At 41.2% G+C, this 17,541-nt stretch overlaps 9 protein-coding genes and 1 non-coding gene across 10 annotated transcripts; 5 read left to right on the top strand and 5 right to left on the bottom strand.

Moving 5' to 3' along the window:
- Positions 1-102: 102 nt before the first annotated feature.
- VPS21 (Rab family GTPase VPS21) lies at positions 103-732 on the bottom strand (the record flags this gene model as incomplete). The annotated part of the gene is made up of 1 exon (XM_018133325.1): positions 103-732. The coding sequence occupies one exon, from the start codon at positions 730-732 to the stop codon at positions 103-105; it is 630 nt and encodes a 209-aa protein (XP_017988549.1).
- A 249-nt stretch (positions 733-981) lies between these two features.
- PTC5 (type 2C protein phosphatase PTC5) lies at positions 982-2,610 on the bottom strand (the record flags this gene model as incomplete). Its single annotated transcript, XM_018133326.1, has 1 exon — positions 982-2,610. The coding sequence occupies one exon, from the start codon at positions 2,608-2,610 to the stop codon at positions 982-984; it is 1,629 nt and encodes a 542-aa protein (XP_017988548.1).
- Positions 2,611-2,992: 382 nt separating this feature from the next.
- On the top strand, positions 2,993-3,997 carry TMA46 (translation machinery-associated protein TMA46; the record flags this gene model as incomplete). Its single annotated transcript, XM_018133327.1, has 1 exon — positions 2,993-3,997. One exon carries the CDS (start codon positions 2,993-2,995, stop codon positions 3,995-3,997), a length of 1,005 nt encoding a protein of 334 aa, XP_017988547.1.
- Positions 3,998-4,226: 229 nt separating this feature from the next.
- On the bottom strand, positions 4,227-6,032 carry APP1 (phosphatidate phosphatase APP1; the record flags this gene model as incomplete). The annotated part of the gene is made up of 1 exon (XM_018133328.1): positions 4,227-6,032. One exon carries the CDS (start codon positions 6,030-6,032, stop codon positions 4,227-4,229), a length of 1,806 nt encoding a protein of 601 aa, XP_017988546.1.
- An 843-nt stretch (positions 6,033-6,875) lies between these two features.
- Positions 6,876-8,567, top strand: ECM3 (putative ATPase ECM3; the record flags this gene model as incomplete). Its single annotated transcript, XM_018133329.1, has 1 exon — positions 6,876-8,567. The coding sequence occupies one exon, from the start codon at positions 6,876-6,878 to the stop codon at positions 8,565-8,567; it is 1,692 nt and encodes a 563-aa protein (XP_017988545.1).
- Positions 8,568-8,710: 143 nt separating this feature from the next.
- Positions 8,711-13,630, bottom strand: CMR2 (Cmr2p; the record flags this gene model as incomplete). The annotated part of the gene is made up of 1 exon (XM_018133330.1): positions 8,711-13,630. The coding sequence occupies one exon, from the start codon at positions 13,628-13,630 to the stop codon at positions 8,711-8,713; it is 4,920 nt and encodes a 1,639-aa protein (XP_017988544.1).
- Positions 13,631-14,152: 522 nt separating this feature from the next.
- Positions 14,153-14,172, top strand: AW171_hschr63503. The gene has a single exon (XR_001930116.1). It is a non-coding gene; the product is annotated as an HFLSNR18 (small nuclear RNA).
- Positions 14,173-14,295: 123 nt separating this feature from the next.
- On the top strand, positions 14,296-14,841 carry ARF3 (Arf family GTPase ARF3; the record flags this gene model as incomplete). Its single annotated transcript, XM_018133331.1, has 1 exon — positions 14,296-14,841. The coding sequence occupies one exon, from the start codon at positions 14,296-14,298 to the stop codon at positions 14,839-14,841; it is 546 nt and encodes a 181-aa protein (XP_017988543.1).
- Positions 14,842-15,054: 213 nt separating this feature from the next.
- RKI1 (ribose-5-phosphate isomerase RKI1) lies at positions 15,055-15,816 on the bottom strand (the record flags this gene model as incomplete). Its single annotated transcript, XM_018133332.1, has 1 exon — positions 15,055-15,816. One exon carries the CDS (start codon positions 15,814-15,816, stop codon positions 15,055-15,057), a length of 762 nt encoding a protein of 253 aa, XP_017988542.1.
- Positions 15,817-16,633: 817 nt separating this feature from the next.
- On the top strand, positions 16,634-17,381 carry RPS7A (40S ribosomal protein eS7; the record flags this gene model as incomplete). Its single annotated transcript, XM_018133333.1, has 2 exons — positions 16,634-16,777; positions 16,953-17,381. 2 exons carry the CDS (start codon positions 16,634-16,636, stop codon positions 17,379-17,381), a joined length of 573 nt encoding a protein of 190 aa, XP_017988541.1.
- Between the last annotated feature and the right edge of the window lie 160 nt (positions 17,382-17,541).

Raw genomic sequence — 17,541 nt, 5'->3', positions numbered from 1 at the left:
GAACGTTCTTTATATAAAGAGAAAGCATAAACACTAAGTACACGAAGGATTATGTGAGATTATGTATATAGTACTATATGCAACACGGTCTCATATGGATCGCTAACAAGCACAGCCGTTGACGTTGTGATCAGAGGGGCTGTTAGCATTAAGGTCGACACGGCTTCCATCCGTCATACCGGACGATACACCGTGTTGATCCTCTGGTTTCTTCAAAGGTATTTTTTCACCTATCCCTAGGAACACTTCGTTCACATTATCGCCGGTCTTGGCACTTGTTTCAAAAAAGAGAAGGCCCTTCTCCTGTGCGAGGGCCTCGGCCTCGCTCCGAGCCACCTTTCTCTCGCCACCGTTCTCCAACAGGTCTAGCTTATTACCCACTAAAGCAATCACAATACCTTTCGTAGCTTGCTCGTGGAGCTCTTTTACCCAATGGCGGGCTTTTATGAAAGATTGCGGCTTAGTCACGTCATACACCACAAGTGCTGCCTGTGCGTTTCTATAGTACATGGGCGCCAAAGAAGCAAATCTCTCCTGACCAGCAGTGTCCCATATTTCGAACTTAATCGTCTGATTGCCCATATTGACTCTCTGAGTTAGAAAAGCAGCCCCAATTGTAGGCTCTTTGTTTTCGGAAAAGTCATTTGATACAAATCTCAAAACAATCGACGATTTGCCGACTGCTGCCTCTCCCAACAACACTAACTTTATTGAAGTTATGTTAGAATTCATTACCACTCCCGTAAAGACTCAAACCGTATACTTTCTCCTATCCTGCCTTAAGTCTGTCATCCTAAGCCTTTATAGTATAAAAATACTGTTTTAAAAATTGGGGTGGTAAATTTGTTGATCGCACGAAGTTCATATGGGTTACCCTACCTAAATCGTACAAACCGAACTGCTTAAAAGTATGGCATAAATAGACTATATATACTAAAGTTAGAACCAGGCACTGCTACTGTGGTGGTTTTTTATAGGCTTCTAGAGCCTTGGCTTTGCTGGCGTAGTTGCAGCATGGTTAAGGATAATCTGGTCGCTGGCAGTCTCTTTTTCATCACCAAAAAATACAACGGTGACTGTTAGGTCATCTCTATAGTTTCGAGACTTTGGTGATGGGATACTAATCAATGATGACACGTATCTCTTGTCGCCACCTGCACTTAAAGCGTTTCTGATTAAATGGGTGGAGACGTTGGCATCTTCAAGTAAATATTCACTTTCAGTCTTGTCTGGGCTTTCGTACTTGTATTGTGGCCTTAAAGACTCCTTGTCGGGGGAAATATCAGTTACAGGAGGCAATTTGCCTTTAGTCGAAGGCTTGAGAGTCGATCTGCCGTCTTTTACTGGGTATGCTTCCATCCACTTGACAACAAGACCAGCTATTTCCTCGTTGCTTAAGAGCTCAAAGAGTCCGTCTGAAGCCATAACCATAAATTTAGTTGTAGGACCCACGTGGGCAGTGGTGATTTCGGGTCTTGCAGTCAGGTAGGGTGGCGTCAACAGGTTTTTAGGCTCTTTGCGGAAGTGCAATTGGAGATGTTCAGGGAGATCAGCGATCTTGTTGCCGTTGATTGATGCAACTTTGAAGCGGCAATCGCCGAACGCGCGAGATGGTTGTAGAGAGCCCAGCAATCTACCGTTACGGATACAGTCCGGTTCGTTCGGATGCTCAGCTTTGATACGTTCCACTTCGGAGTCGCGCTCCCCTGTTTGGTCGAGAGACAACGATTCTACAGTCCATTTGTTGCCATCCTCTAGTCTGCCCACCAACGCACGGGAGTCACCTGCCAGAGCGATTTTCAGGGCGGAATTTTTAGAGTCGTACAATGCCAATAGAGCGCAGGAACCAGAGGCGGCTGGTAGTGCCTCTAACAGGGTCTCCCTCGAAGGTGCAGACAAGAACGTTCCCAAGGCATTGTAGACCAGCTCGTTGTCTAGCTGTACAAATCCTTCCACAATTGCGTTATCGATAGCATCTGAGGTTAGCAACTCGGTCTGCTTCGAGTAAACAAGTCCGAGTTGGCGAGCAACATATGGAACAAGATCTGTTTCAAGTTTAGCGGAAGTGTAAGGCCCTGCGTGGCCGTCAAAGATTCCAAAGAAGTACAAGTCATCGGTGCTCTGTGCGTCTTCCGATGGGACAGTAATAATTTGCTCGACATGAGTATCCTCTATTGGTACGTTTGACGGCAATTGAGACACATCATACCTAACAATTCCGCTGCCACGGTTCACAAGGTACGACTGTTCCATCGAGTGCAACCTCCGGTTCACTTCTGCCTCTGTCAACAACGAAATAACATTGCTTTGAGACTCTGAGGCCTTCTTAGCCTTAGCATTAGCCAAAACATGAGACGTGCTGAATTGACTAATACCCTTAACAGTATCCGCAGAAAGATGCCCGGGCATGTAAGAATAAGAAATCAACAGTGTGCCACCGACAATAGCATATTTCAGTTCTCTCCCTAGTTTTGCTCGTTTACCCTTATTCGGTCCAACGTAAATAAAACGTCGTGCCATTAACAACGTCGAAGTATTAAGTTTATTCAAGCATTTCGATAAACCTTTAGTAGCTTTAGTCCATTGGGCAATCTGATGAGATACCGGCATAATGGCTCTTACAAACCTGATTTCGGTCTGAATAATCCTTCAGATTAGCTATATTAATTCTTACAAGATAAAGGGGAGAAAAAATACTACAACGGGAGGCAAGAGTACTAAACATAAAAAATAGAATTGGAACCCTATACGAAGGTAATATAGGCAATATGATTCCATGGAACCTGTTGGCAGTCAGTCATTCCTTCCCCAATGCCTGCCAGTAGTTTGCGTGGACTGCCGAGGTAGATACTCTGTCACGTGATGTGATGAATATTTTTCAGTTGAAACATCGAAGATGATGGACGATAGTGGACACTTGAATAAAGGCTGTTGAGGAGCTAGAAAGTGAGCGCTAGCGTTGGTAAGCTGTTGAATTGTAGTATAATATATCATGCCGCCCAAAAAGAAGCAAAATGAGCCCAAAAAGAAGAAGGATAACGTTGATAAAACGTTTGGTATGAAGAATAAAAATAAGTCTACCAAGGTCCAAAAGTTCATCAAGCAGGTTCAGTCTCAGAGTGACCCTCAAAAGGAGGAATTGAAGCGGAAGAAGTTGGAAGAAAAGAAGCTAAAGGAAGCTGCAGAGGCTGAGCGTCGTGCATTGTTTAATCCTGTGCTTGACCAGAAAGTTAAGGCGGGTGTTGATCCAAAAACTGTTCTTTGTGCATTATTTAAGTTAGGAAACTGTAACAAGGGTGCTCGCTGTAAGTTTTCGCACGATCCTAACGTTGGTCGTAGGGTGGAAAAGCGTGATTTGTACCAGGATGCGAGAAGTGAGAAGGAAAACGATACTATGGACAACTGGGATGAGGAAAAATTGCGGAGTGTTATTTTGTCCAAGCATGGTAATCCAAGAACTACCACGGATAAGGTGTGCAAATACTTTATTGAGGCTGTGGAGAACGGGAAGTACGGTTGGTTTTGGATTTGTCCTAATAACGGCGACAAATGTATGTACAAGCATTCTCTACCGGAGGGTTTCGTTCTAAAAACCAAGGAGCAGAAGAGATTGGAAAGAGAGGCGTTGGAGAACCAGCCAAAAATTACATTGGAAGAGTTTATTGAAACGGAACGTGAGAAGTTGGACAAGACGAAATTGACCCCTATCACCGTCACTAACTTCGCTGAATGGAAGTTAAAGCACATGAAAGAGAAAGAAAACAGCGAAAAGGAATACAACAGCAAAAAGAAGCCGTCTGGTCGGGAAGTTCTATTAAAGAAATATATGGAAGATAACAAGTTTACATTTGATGAGGAAGCTAATGATATAAACGGTACTACATGGGATTTGTCTGAATTCACCAAGGCCTTGCGCAGTGAGCAGCTGTCTGATGGTATTAAAGACTTTGGAGATGGTTCAAATCCTACTTTTGAGATTAAGAAAAAATCTGAATAGAACTGAATATCTACGGCGGCTGCATCATTACTAATTTATTTCGTTTCTCTCTAAACAAATTTCACTTCTCCATATGTATATAAATGTATAGACAATTGTGCACATTTTGCATTAGAAAAGGAGTACTTCTTTCCTAACGATAAGGAAAAACCATAATATCCAGTGGCTATGCTGCTTATCTCTTCCGTCCTAGAAGAGAATTGTAATGCTCTAGACCTTTTTCATAGAATTACTCTTTGATAGACCTAATCTTTGAAATACTGTCCTCAATGCAAATATCAGCATCCTTAAAAAACATGAATCTTGCCTCTACTCCACTGTCCAGCAAGGTATTGATTGCTTTGATCAATCTAATCTTCCACTCCTCTGCCTTGTTATCCAAAGACAATGAATATAGCGCATAGTCATCCTGTTGTTGTAATGCAATGGCACTCTTTGTTGTTTCTGTTGGAGATTGAGATAGAGATTGCCTTGAACAATGTCTTGGAGGGACCTGCGGTGGAATGTTAACCGCGCATGGCGGCTGTCCTTTTGTTTCATTAATGGAATGTATTAATGGCGATGCAGTCTTTGGTGAATGTATTTTATCCAAACGCGTGTTAGAGCACAATAGTTTGGATTTCTTAATGTCTTCTTCTTGTTCCTTGGTAATGCGTATTTTCTTCGGTGGTATAGGAGGAGATATCTTCTTCTTGTTCTTTCCAGATGTATTTCTGCGTATTACAGAAAGGTACTTCTCAGATATAATCGAATTTAGTTCGTCCATAACAGCCCAATCCTTTGCCGGATCGTCGCTCATCGATTCCTTACAGCTGCGAATGTATATACCTATGATTTGACTGGGGAAATTTCTGGCTGTTGCCACATATGCCTCTAGGTCCTCTTCGCCTGAATCCCCTACTAAGATGAACTTCTTGTTAGGGAAGTCGCTGCAAATTTGCGCAATCGATGGAATCTTCAATTTGGCAGATGAGGAGATTAAGCTGCAGAGTAGGTTGCCGGCGTATTGCTTTAAGAATATAGGACCCATAGGGTACTCGTTGGATATGTATTGCCTCAATGTCGGATATATCTGGTATGGGGAGTTTGAAACATAAAAGAAGTCCACGTTCTCAGAGTCCTTCAACGTGTTATACCACAAAGACATCCCCCTGATTAACCATGTGCTGAAGCTGTTCACGAACACATTGCAGAATACAGAACGCTTGTCGCCTACCACCCCTGTATGTTTTATTGTATCATCTATATCACTAATAACCGCAATTCCGGAGTCCTCGATCAAATTCGTGTCGTACCTAGTAGATATTGGTGTGCTAACATCAACAGTAACTCGTATCATCCTTGGCAAAAAAGATGTATTGGTGTGGATTTGAAACAACCCATACTCGTCCGTGCTAGTGAATTCCGTCTCCTGGTTCCCATCCCTGTCCACAAGATCCACGATTATGGGCATTCTGGGAATCGTCTTGTTCAAAAAGCCAGCAAGGCGCTCACGAAGAATCTCCTCCTGGAAGTGCTGGCTAGTGGCAGTTGAGTTGGACCCCGCAGAAAATGACGAGGATACCGACGAAGAATCGCTGCTGTTCACAGTCGCCGACGAGCAGAGTGTGTCCTTGCTCCCTATGGAATCATCGACAAGCACGCTTTCAAGCTCCTTCTCAATGTCCGGTGAAGCCGTTGGCTTGATAAGCTGCTTGCAAATAGAGAAAATTAACCGGTTCCTCCTGTTCATCTTACCATTCGTATAGACCATCCCACGCACCTCCGTAACGTAAGACTTGTCAGTCCCTATCCTTGTATAGGACGGATAGCATATAAGCTGCAACTCCCGGTCACTAACCTCCATAATAGACCTGTCGAAGGGGAGAGTCTCCCCAGACTCCTCATAGCTATTGTAGTAGTTCTTAAGCGACAGCTTTGCCTGTGATAGTGAATTCTGAACCGCGGGGATGTAAACGTCTTTCGTTGTTCTCATCATGTTAAGTAACCGTTGCCTCCGACTACAGCTAGAACTACTACTCTCAGACATCATCATCGATTCCTCAGACTTTCCCAGTGCTCGCGACTTTTTCTTAGCCCTCAGTCTCCTGTAGAAAGAGTACGCAGCAATGCTATTCGATCTCTTCAACAAAACGGCAATTTTATTACTAGTTAAAGTCAATTTATCTGCTTTCCTGAGTTAAAGTGGTATCTGTGAAATCACACCTGAATTTAAAATTCCTAAGCCACTACGGTATATGCCAATATTGATACTCTACAGCCAATAATTCGGATGATTATTTGTCGTGATAATCCTGCTCTATCCCTAAATATTTATTCTACATGTTCTTGTACAATGGTCCGACCATTTTGTATAGAGTCTTTACAAGGGAGTACAAGTAGTGCTGACACGCAGACGTCGCAACAAGTTATAGAGTCTATACGACTATATAAGCAAGCGCCAGAGCAACGTAACTGGCATGTTACGGGTCCTGAAGAGTCTAAGAACTTTGAGAGGATTGGTGGTAGCGACTGGTGCCCCAATTAAACGAAACAATGGGCGCGAACTGGCGCACATAAATACAGCCCTACATTTCACGGTGAAGTGACCTCGGAGGTTCATTTGGTACCTTTAGACCCGGAATATGTTCCGGAGCGGCCAGCAGTGGTTATCTGGGTATTTAGAATAAGTGGAGATGTGGTTCCTAATGTTTATTGGCATTGAGGGCTTTTATTCTATAAATATAAGAAAAAGGCTCAGTAGAAAACGAGTTTGAATAGTTGCGTGCCACATACTAGACTTACTATATAAAAAAGGAGTACTTTAGCGGTTAATTTGCCGTTTAAATAGTAATAGTAGTTGATCTGGAGAGCTTTATAGGTTGATTGGTGGTTATAAATGTCGCTCTCGTTAGGGCAAGCGATTTGGATTGCTGTAAAGCCCATAATAAAGATATATTTGATTATGGGTACTGGTTATCTTTTAGGAAGGTATAATATATTTAGTGTTGATGGTACTAGAGCTGTATCAGACTTGGTATTAATGGTTCTCATGCCGTTATTGTCATTTAATAAAATTGTGTCTAACATTGACATTGGGGATATAAAAAACGTTGGGATAATATGTTTGTCGTCGATGCTATTATTTGGAGCTGGGCTACTGTCTGCGCTTGTGGTTCGTAAGATCTTGCCAGTGCCACGGGAATGGAGGAATGGGATGCTTGCAGGTAACATGTTTCCCAATATCGGTGATTTGCCGATTGCATACTTGCAGACGTTGGCTAAGAGTTCTGTGTTCACGCCGGATGAGGGTAACAAGGGGGTGGCAAACTCTATTATCTATCTGACGGTGATGATGGTGTGTGTGTTTAACCTAGGAGGGTTCAGGCTTATAGAGTCTGATTTCAAGTACCGAGATGAGGAGAATGATCTGCACGAAACTAAAAACGAGGTGACATCGCATAGCAAGAGCACTTCTACGGCATCTCCACGCCAGTTAGTGGAAGAGGACATTGAGGATGAAGAGATGGTGGCGGACTTGGGCGCGTCTGTCGCTGATTTACCGTCACTGCCGGCGGAGCCATCTCCTAGTACCGTAATATCAAGCAATGGCCATAGTCCTGACAAGATGGTACCGATACCGCTGACAAATGCAAATAGGTCGCGAAGGGATAGTCATGCGACATATTCTAGCTCTCACCACCGGAGCAATTCTCTTGTGTCTACTGTACGATCCATAGATCTTCGCCGCACGCGCGCGGGCATGAACGAGTTAGTGAGAGAATACTCACACGTTGACAGATTTGGCAGGCGAAGAACACTTAGTGAGGATTCTGTAGCTTCTGATTCTACCGGCATTCCTTTTGCACCTATAGCGTTGGCGAATCAGACGTCTACGTTAACGCGGATATTGACTACTGATGCCACTATCAGTAGCAAGGATATTAAGGAATCTGGTCGCAAGTTGCCAAAAAGGCTAAGTAAATTTCCATTTGCTAACCATATTGTCTTCTTCTTCATGAACTGTTTAAGGCCATGCTCAATGGCAGTTATTGTGTCATTGATAATTGCATTTGTACCATGGCTAAAAGCTCTATTCGTTAGAACCCCAACTACTGTTGATATGCATCAGGCGCCAGATAATCAACCAGTGTTGAGCTTTGTCATTGATTTTGCAGAATACGTTGGTGCCGCCTCTGTTCCTTTCGCAATTTTGATTTTAGGTGCAACATTATCAAGGTTAAAACTATCGGGCTTGTATCCGGGCTTCTGGAAGACTGCAGTAACTTTAGTGTTTTTGAAATTGATTGTAATGCCAATAATTGGTGTATTATGGTGCTGGGCATTGACAAAAACAGGTTGGGTAAGCTGGGAAGACGATAGAATGGTGCTCTTTGTAACAGTGATTAATTGGTCCTTGCCCACAATGACTGCTACGATATATTTTACTGCAAGTTATACACCAATAGATGCGACTGAAACCATCCAGTTAGATTGTATTGCGTTTTTCCTCTTGTTACAATATCCCTTGCTAATGTTTACTTTACCGACATTGGTGACATATGTATTAAAATCGAATATGCATTTGTGAGCAGCTAATCTATGATTATTACATACCTGAATTGCCTAAATTGCTATTAATATAGGTATTTCAAAAATAATTCATTACTGAAACTTCAACGTCCAATGGATGCCATACTACTGTGAGTTCTTCATGATAAATATAACACGAGGTTATGTTCGAACATTACTGGATCTATTGTTCTCAAAGTCAGAAAGCAAATATATGGAGTTATTTTCCCCAATATTGACACCAAACTGTGACTCTATATCTAATTTTTCCGCTAGCCAATCACCTAATATTCTCATTCTGTTTATCTGCCAGTCCTTAACCATGTATTTCATAGAGTTCGGCTTAACAAAACAACACAGGTCAAGAATAATTCCATGCTCAATAAATAGTAAATTAACAATCAAAGGGGTTAATGACGAATATTCTGGTGTTTCTATTCGTGGATTACATTCAACTAGACAGCATAGTAATCCACCACACTTAGATATCATGCAATTCCGAATGCTCTGATGAGCTTTTCTTACCGTACCTTCTAAATCAATTACAAAATGGGTCAATCCAAGTATGTCAATTGTCTCATTGATGCTTCCGAGAACATATAATACTGAGTATTCCTTTGTTTTTCCATCTCCATCTTCCTTGATAACCTTTTTAATAAAACCTAGGTCCACAGTTCTTAAATATGATAATCCATTATCTTTAGTCTGCATTTTAGCCCTTAACTGCCGGTTAATAAATTCGTTTCTCGTAAATCCGTTCTTCACATTTTCTTGCAACTTAGGGTTTGAGGGTCTTGAAAGATCGCCAATTGCATAATCAAAAATGTTTCCCTCAGAACAGCACCAAATCTCACCTATTTCATTTTCATAACAGGGTTGCATTGTCTCAGGATTTACGATAGAGACTTCGGTGCATGCAGGAACAATCCCAGAATCTTGTAGGTGTATAGTGTACTTTACGCTATCACCCTCTATCGTATTTGGATCCATTTCACGGAGTACACCTTCACGTAAAGAAACAGGGTCCAAATATATATCAACAGGCGGAATACCCATGTAGGAACGCAATGAAATAAAAGGATTGAAGTGATGCTGGTACACGTAGTTAAGTTGAATTGGTGATACGCCTGCAAGGGGATATTTTTCTAATAAAGCTTTTATAGGCTGAAACCTGGGCCTCCCACGGAAAGGTATCATAATATTATGAATATCCTGTAAAAAATGGGTTTGAAGGCCAGCAGAGATTGCCTTGGAGTTCTTGGTCTTGTTATTAGGAAACAAAAACTTTTTCTGTTTTTCAATAATATTTGTTCCACGGTCCATTATGATGTATAAAATATCTGGAGTAAGGACTATATCTTTGACGTTGGTATTTTGTAAGCCAACAAGCAGCTCATTAGGATTAGAATTGAATTCAGTGGGGCTGAATAAGTTTGTTGTCGTACCAACATAAATTCCAAGCATACAGCTGTAGAGAAAACCTATGTTAACAGTATAGCAACACATGGAAAACAATGGATTATCGCTTGACATATGTAAGGTTTCCTTCAAAACCTTACACATCATAAGCAGCGAGCCATGAGACATCACAACATTTAAATCAGTGACAGCATCATGCTCACGATCAATCCATACGGTACAAATGTCATCTTTCATAATAGGACCATACCTTTCGAGCAAGATTTTCTGATATCCTCTAACACTGTAGCCAGCCCTTGGTGTCAACTTACTAAAAACTGTGACCTTTGGTAAATTTTTGTATTTCTTTAATTGAACGCCCAATTGAGCATTCTGTTCCAAAATTGCGTGAGCCCTATAGTCAGCAAATATTCTTTGTACGTTATAACTCCTAATGACACTTATTAGAAAGTTCGCCTCCTCTGAACTATACTGATCATTTAGGAGTGGTAGTGGAATGGCAATTAAACGGCAAGAAAAGCATGCCATAATCATTGCCACATATTCAACCTTATTGTCCGCCATGACTATCACGTAATCACCTCTCCTCAACGGAGTTTTAGAATCAACAATCTTCTTCACATAAGAAGCAATTAATGAGTCAAATAATTGCCAAGAGAATTTCCTATTCTGATTGGCAGTAGAAGTTACAGTGTTATATGTGCACCCGTTGCCGTAAGCAAAATCATTTTCCTGACTGTCAACTCTCCATTGTAATATATCCAATATTGTACTAAATTTTGTGATCTCTACCCCAGTTCTATCATCAAATGATTTTTCCTTGTAATTAACACCTGTTGTTTGCCAAGTCTTTTCTGGAGGAACATTATAGTGGTATAATATGTGTCTTCCGATCGCATCATGCCTCAATTTCGAAAGTCGCTCTGAGAATATGCTCTCATTATAGTAATGTGAATGTGGTACGAAATCTAAAATGAGATTGTCCAACTGGAATTTGACAAATTTAGTTTCAAGTAAACCACTGAGAAATTTCTTTTCAACAGTTCTATTCGCTATCTCAAAAGAGCAATATCTTCGTGGCAAAGAGCCAGGTGGAGCAACTAAACAACAGAAAGGTTGAATCCTGTGCAAGATCCATAAAACCTTGTATATCTCGTCTGTAAGTGTATTCAATCTCTGTTCCATGTTTGATTTTTTATCTGACTTAGCTCCATTTTCGCCGATAATATTTACAGCAGCAGATAAAGAGTTCCCCACTAGGGGGCTCTCAACTACTATAACCAATAGATGTTCATCATTTCTAGTCGGCATCTCAAATGCAGCAACTTCAGAAACCTTATCTACTGCTCGAACCAAATTTTCGCTTATATGCTGAAAGTAAAAGATCTGTACCACCCGATTATTAGATTCTAAAGAGGCAGATGACCTTTTATCAGTTATAACACTTGCATTATCAGGCTTTGGTTGTATTTTTATTCCCCTACTGAGGTCAGATGTATGCGCCCAATTTCCCAGCCTGATTAACTTATTCTGCTGAAACATGTCCTCAATCAAAGATAGTGTATAGATCTTACCATTGTGTATGAACCCAACTATTTTGGTCCTCAAAAATGGAGTGTCAGGAGATATTACAGACATAATAGCCGTCAACCTATCCATATTAGCTAAATATGTATCTTGAGAACAGTTAGGTTCAGTCGACTCAAGAAGGGAAATCATGTTTTTGAAATTGAGCTTGGCGTTAAACACAAACTCTGTTAGCTTATCCATATGGTAAAACTCGTCAGTCACACTAGGAGCTGAAATCCAAATTTCACCAACCGTTAAATCTTCTACCAAAATTTTTGTATCAGGATCAACAATACATGCGTATGCGTCCATTATAGGATATCCAAATGTAGCAAGGCGAAGGTAGTCCTTTGTAGAACTAGAGGGATTTATCATAGCAAAGATACTGGGTTGGACAATTCCATCCTTCAACTTTTCTTTATCAATGAAAACATCATCTTGTAATATATGTTTTGTATCATGCATGGGAAAGCGATCTACTTTGCCTATCTGATCACGTACCGATATGAAAACACCTCCAAAGTCTAAAAGTGTCAGCATTGGTGAATACGCTTGCGCAGCATCCACACAGCCCAAGTTTTTTAACCATTTGTGAACAATCATATCGCTCACCTCGGTATCAATTGTCGTACACGAAGTTACACACCATTTAATGCAACTGAAATCAATTCGAAATCTTCTGGAAATTGTAACTTCTGGGTTTTCTAAGTAGTTAATAACAACCTGTTTCAACAATAGCTGATCATTCAGCAATATATCAGCCCTGTATTTGTTAATTATAGATTCATAACCGCCAGGCTTCCTTAATACGCTCGGATGCAAACAAAGTAACAAGTTTCCACTGAAAACATTGAATAATATCCCCAAAATTAGGCCGGTGGATCGTGTTGGGTCTAAACTGGATAAAATAACATAAGGATGTGCAGATTTGCTAGCTTGCGAGTATGGGCGACGAACATCTCCCTTTTTCCAAGCACCATTAGACCTAGAATTCAAAATATCAGCAAAATTTTCGAACTGCCTCCCTAGTACTTTATGTTTCATAACGATACCAGATAACTTTCCTAACGGTGTTCTGGTAAATTCAATATAGGACACCTTCGGTATATCAAAGGTAGGCGCGGACTTCTTGGCCTTCGTATACATCCCCAAGTCCTCTGTCTTCAAGAACGTAATATTGTTGAAGAGGCCGCTTTTTAGTAGATTCAGCTTCGACGTCTCTGTATGCAAGTTTTCAATTTGCTTAAAGCATTCTTCTGATATTAAAACAAAGTTAGAGTTCGTCAGCTTAACAATTTCAGTAATCTCAACCAGTGTGTATATTTCCAGCGATACTGGCACGGCTGTTACGCCCGCGATAAAACAGCCAAATAACGCCACAGCAAACTCGATCGCATCCCCACTCTCATACCATAACAGTACCTTGTCCATGCTGTACATGCCCGATCTCCCTAACTTATTCGCCACCATTTCCGCCTTCAAATACAATTTCTCCCATGTTATGCTCGTCTCCTTGCCCCTTGCATTAACCCCAATCATAGCAACATCACGGTGATACAGCCTAGATCTTGAGCGTAGAATGAATGGCAAGGACTCAGTCGTAAAATGCTGCTGGGGTACTACCCTCGGCAGTAACGGCATCATCGGCTTGTACGTGCCGTCTTTGCATTTCAGTTTATATCGGCATGAATTTCTCAATCCCCCCTGGTTTTGAGAGTGACGCTGCGAGTTGGAAGTAGTAACACTGTAGCCTGGCTCCGTGTCATAGGATGAATACTCGTTGGCCGCTTGCGATCGGTAAGTTGACATTATAGACCGATTCCGACTTTCAACTGCTGAAACAGGTGATGACATAAGTTGAGATTGGCGCTGTGACTGTGCCACCGATATACTACCGCTCGAATGCGGCAAACTTACAACACTTACCGTATCTTTTGAAGTGGGCGTTAGCTGCTGAGCAGACTCGATTATATACTGTCGTTTTGATAGATAGCCCTTATGTGTCAGATTTCCTTCCGCAAAGTCCGCTATAACCAATTTCAGCTGCTCAACTGCCTCAGGAGGTAAGCGTGGGGGTATTGTCAGATCAATCATTTAGCATACACACAATAATGCTCTCTTAACTCTGAACTCTTCAAATCAACGTTGCTACCTATACGACCTTAAACTCAAGCGTAGTAGCTGACACCGTTCAAAATACCTTGTTTATTTATTGCTCCTAACAAAATAGATAACGATTAGTTAAGGATCAAACTATTTTTCATTATGAAGAGCATTTAAAATATAACGTCATAATTAAGAGCCCCACCAAAAGGCAAAGCATATAAAGCCCTATAGCGAGATGAATGGGCGCTTAGTGGCTGCTGTACTGCTATTTACAGAACTACTGTAGCGAATACTACTGGGGATTGTGAGAGCCTATATTTTAATAGAGGATGATCCCAAGGCATCAATTAAGTTTCAATATAGGTTTCGATAGGTTTTAACAGACTAATAAGACTAATATTCCGTTATAACGATCAATAAAAAATGATATATCGCAAGTTTTATGGTGTGAAGAAGGTGGTGTTTACACTTTTCTACTTCTGAAACCTGGTTATAATGATTTAGAAAAAGTACTTTAAAGGGAACAGATCCACTATACATTGCAAATATAGGAAAGAAGAAAGTCAAAGGTGGCATTCATATAGCTTGGTAGAGCGTTGGTGTGCTTAAGTTATTGCTCAATTAAGAGTAGTGGATATAGATAGTAGGTAGCGATGGGAAATTCTTTTTCGAAGGTATTAGGGAAGTTATTTGGGTCTCGTGAGATGAAGATCCTGATGTTGGGTCTGGATAACGCTGGTAAGACTACGATTCTGTATAAATTAAAGCTTAATAAGATTAGGACTTCGGCGCCTACAGTTGGGTTTAATGTTGAGACTGTGACTTTTAGGAATGTGAAATTTAACATGTGGGATGTAGGTGGACAAGAGCGGTTACGTCCGCTGTGGAGACACTATTTCCCAGCTACGACAGCATTGATTTTTGTTATTGATTCTCATGATAAGGAGAGGCTGAATGAGGCAAAAGAGGAGTTGTACAGTATAATTGGCGAGAAAGAGATGGAGGATGTTGTATTGCTTGTCTTGGCAAACAAGCAAGATTTGCGGGGTGCCTTGAGCCCCCACGAGCTGTCTGATTTGTTGCAATTGAGTGAGAATCTGAAGAATCAGTTATGGTGTGTTGTGGGTAGCAACGCGCTAGCGGGCCAGGGGCTTGTAGAAGGGCTTTCTTGGATTGCGAATAATACGAAGAGAAAGTAAACGTAGCTTGGCTAATATTTCTAGGAGGTTCCTGTGCTCAGCTATGTATGAACTACCATATGCCTAGTACCTTTGGCGGTAGGTTTATACGTACTAATTGAATATCTATAGGATATAATTACAATTAATTATGTCTGCTGTCATAAAAAAGTAATGTATTTATAGTACATACGGAAGCGCTGCAAATACAAGTTTTAAGGCATAGTAATTGTGCTACCTAGATAGGACCTCGACATTACCATCTGGGGTTCCAAAGTAGACTTTTTCGGCGTTGTTGACAAATAAACCAGTTTCTACAACTCCGACAAGCATCTTTATTCTTGAGTGCAACTCAATGGGGTCTTGAATTTGCCCAAAGTGTGCATCAATTATAAAGTTGTTGTTATCCGTAATAGCAGGACCAGCTTTCGACTGGCCTCCGTCCCTTAGTTCCGCAAACTCGAAGCCTTCTATCTCGCGCAACTTACTCTGTACAAAAACATGGGCGCCAGGAACCACTTCGATAGGTACACCTTTCTTCCAGCAGGTACCTAGATACTTCGGAGACTTCTTCTTAGCATCTGCAACAACAATTAGCTGTTGACTGCTAGTGCAAACTAATTTTTCCTGGAATAAGCAGCCACCACCGCCTTTGATCAATTGCAAATTGTGATCTACCTCGTCGGCCCCATCAAACGCAATATCAATATGAGGGTACTGTTCGATAGACGCTAAGCGAAGCTTGTTGGTGATTATCAAATCCCTAGATTGGAACCCAGTCGCAATGCATATAAATTCCACCTTGTCAGCGTATTCTGCTTGGTATTGCCCTATTCTCTCTGCCACATAAGCAACAGTCGAGCCACTTCCAATTCCAATAATCTTATGCTCGAAATATTTTAAGTTCTCGTCGACAGCTCTATAAGATGCAGCCCTCTTAGCATTTTCCAATTCATCACCTAATGAAGGCAATTCACTAATTCCAACCAATGTCATCAGGCTCAAATACCGTAATTTTTTGGGCAAATCACGGAATCAACTAACTAAAATAGTACACGATATTTTATGTATCATTAAAAGTAACTGCAGATGAGCTTTTTAAACCTATATAATTAATGAAAGACTCATCTTTTCAACTTTCAACGAAAGCAATTATCGCATCTCCTATGATGATGAAATGTTTCCGTTTTTTCACCGTACAGTAAATGATCTTGGGGACAGGAACTAATACGTAACGATGTACGACATTACACCTACTACGACAAGAGGTGCCCGCTTGGTAACGTTCTGTGGAGCGGAGAATATGTAATGCTTAAAATATGTCATCAGGGTGCGTGCGTCAATCTTAGCATGCGTGGACTATGTAATCTTAGGTAACCGTTTCATAGAAGATTGAGGTTTCGCGTTTGTCCTACTATATGACCTACGCAGCTTTAACTGCTGGAAATAACGGTATACGGAAAACCACTTCCGATTTTTAAGAGGAGTATTTGTGACTGACACCCATACATTTGTTTTGTTACCCGTACACGCTGACTGAAATCTGTTTTCTCGTTCAAGATAGCTGCCGCGGTGGGACTGCGGTGGGCTCGTGGGATCAAGCGCCCGCCTAAGCTGGCTTGCAGCCTACACTACGCGGATGGAACTAGCAGTCCCACGAAGCCCATCCCAGACGGAATCCTGTCTATCCCTCCACGACGAACCAAATTTTCATCATAGTAGTCAGTAAAGTTTAATACCCGTAATATTAGAGCTATTTGAAGTATTTAGTTTTGGAGGCCTGATAGCATAAACAAGTACCAAAGCACCGATAATGTCTGCTCCACAAGCTAAGATTTTGTCTCAAGCTCCAACTGAATTGGAATTGCAAGTTGCTCAAGCCTTCATTGACTTGGAAAACTCCTCCCCAGAGTTGAAGGCTGACTTGAGACCATTACAATTCAAGTCCATCAGAGAAGTATGTTACACTACGATCCTTCATATTTAAGGACAGGTAATTTGATCCGTGAATTGATGAAAATTACAGAATGTTAAGACGAAAGTAATAAATGCTTTCGATGAGATGGGAGAAAATGTTATTTGTCCTGGAAAACTATGTGTTCTAATAACAGCTACTAACGTTTGTTTAACAGATTGAGGTTACCGGTGGTAAGAAGGCTTTGGCCATCTTTGTGCCAGTCCCATCTTTGGCTGCGTACCACAAGGTCCAAATAAAGTTGACCAGAGAGTTGGAGAAGAAGTTCCAAGACCGTCACGTTATCTTCTTGGCCGAGAGAAGAATATTGCCAAAGCCATCTAGAAGATCCAGACAAACTCAAAAGAGACCAAGATCCAGAACTTTGACTGCTGTCCATGACAAGATCTTGGAAGATTTGGTCTTCCCAACCGAAGTTGTCGGTAAGAGAGTCAGATACTTGGTTGGTGGCAACAAGATCCAAAAGGTCTTGTTGGACTCCAAGGACGTTCAACAAGTTGACTACAAGTTGGAATCTTTCCAAGCTGTTTACAACAAGTTGACTGGTAAGCAAATCGTCTTTGAAATCCCATCCGAAACCCACTAAACTAGTTGTTATCCAGATTGAGAATTCTATTTGGTAAAATGCATAACAATCCGTTATAACAAGTTTATATTATTAAATCAAATGTCTACTATATAAAACCAATGCAATCTGTTTTAATAGGTCTGTAATATACACTTGCATGGGATGTTAGCTGTGCAGG

The sequence above is a fragment of the Eremothecium sinecaudum genome, chromosome VI (assembly GCF_001548555.1).
Source record: "Eremothecium sinecaudum strain ATCC 58844 chromosome VI, complete sequence".
In the NCBI taxonomy this organism is placed as follows: domain Eukaryota; kingdom Fungi; phylum Ascomycota; class Saccharomycetes; order Saccharomycetales; family Saccharomycetaceae; genus Eremothecium; species Eremothecium sinecaudum.
Note: the sequence above shows the minus strand (reverse complement) of the source record. Positions and strands in the feature narration are given on the sequence as shown.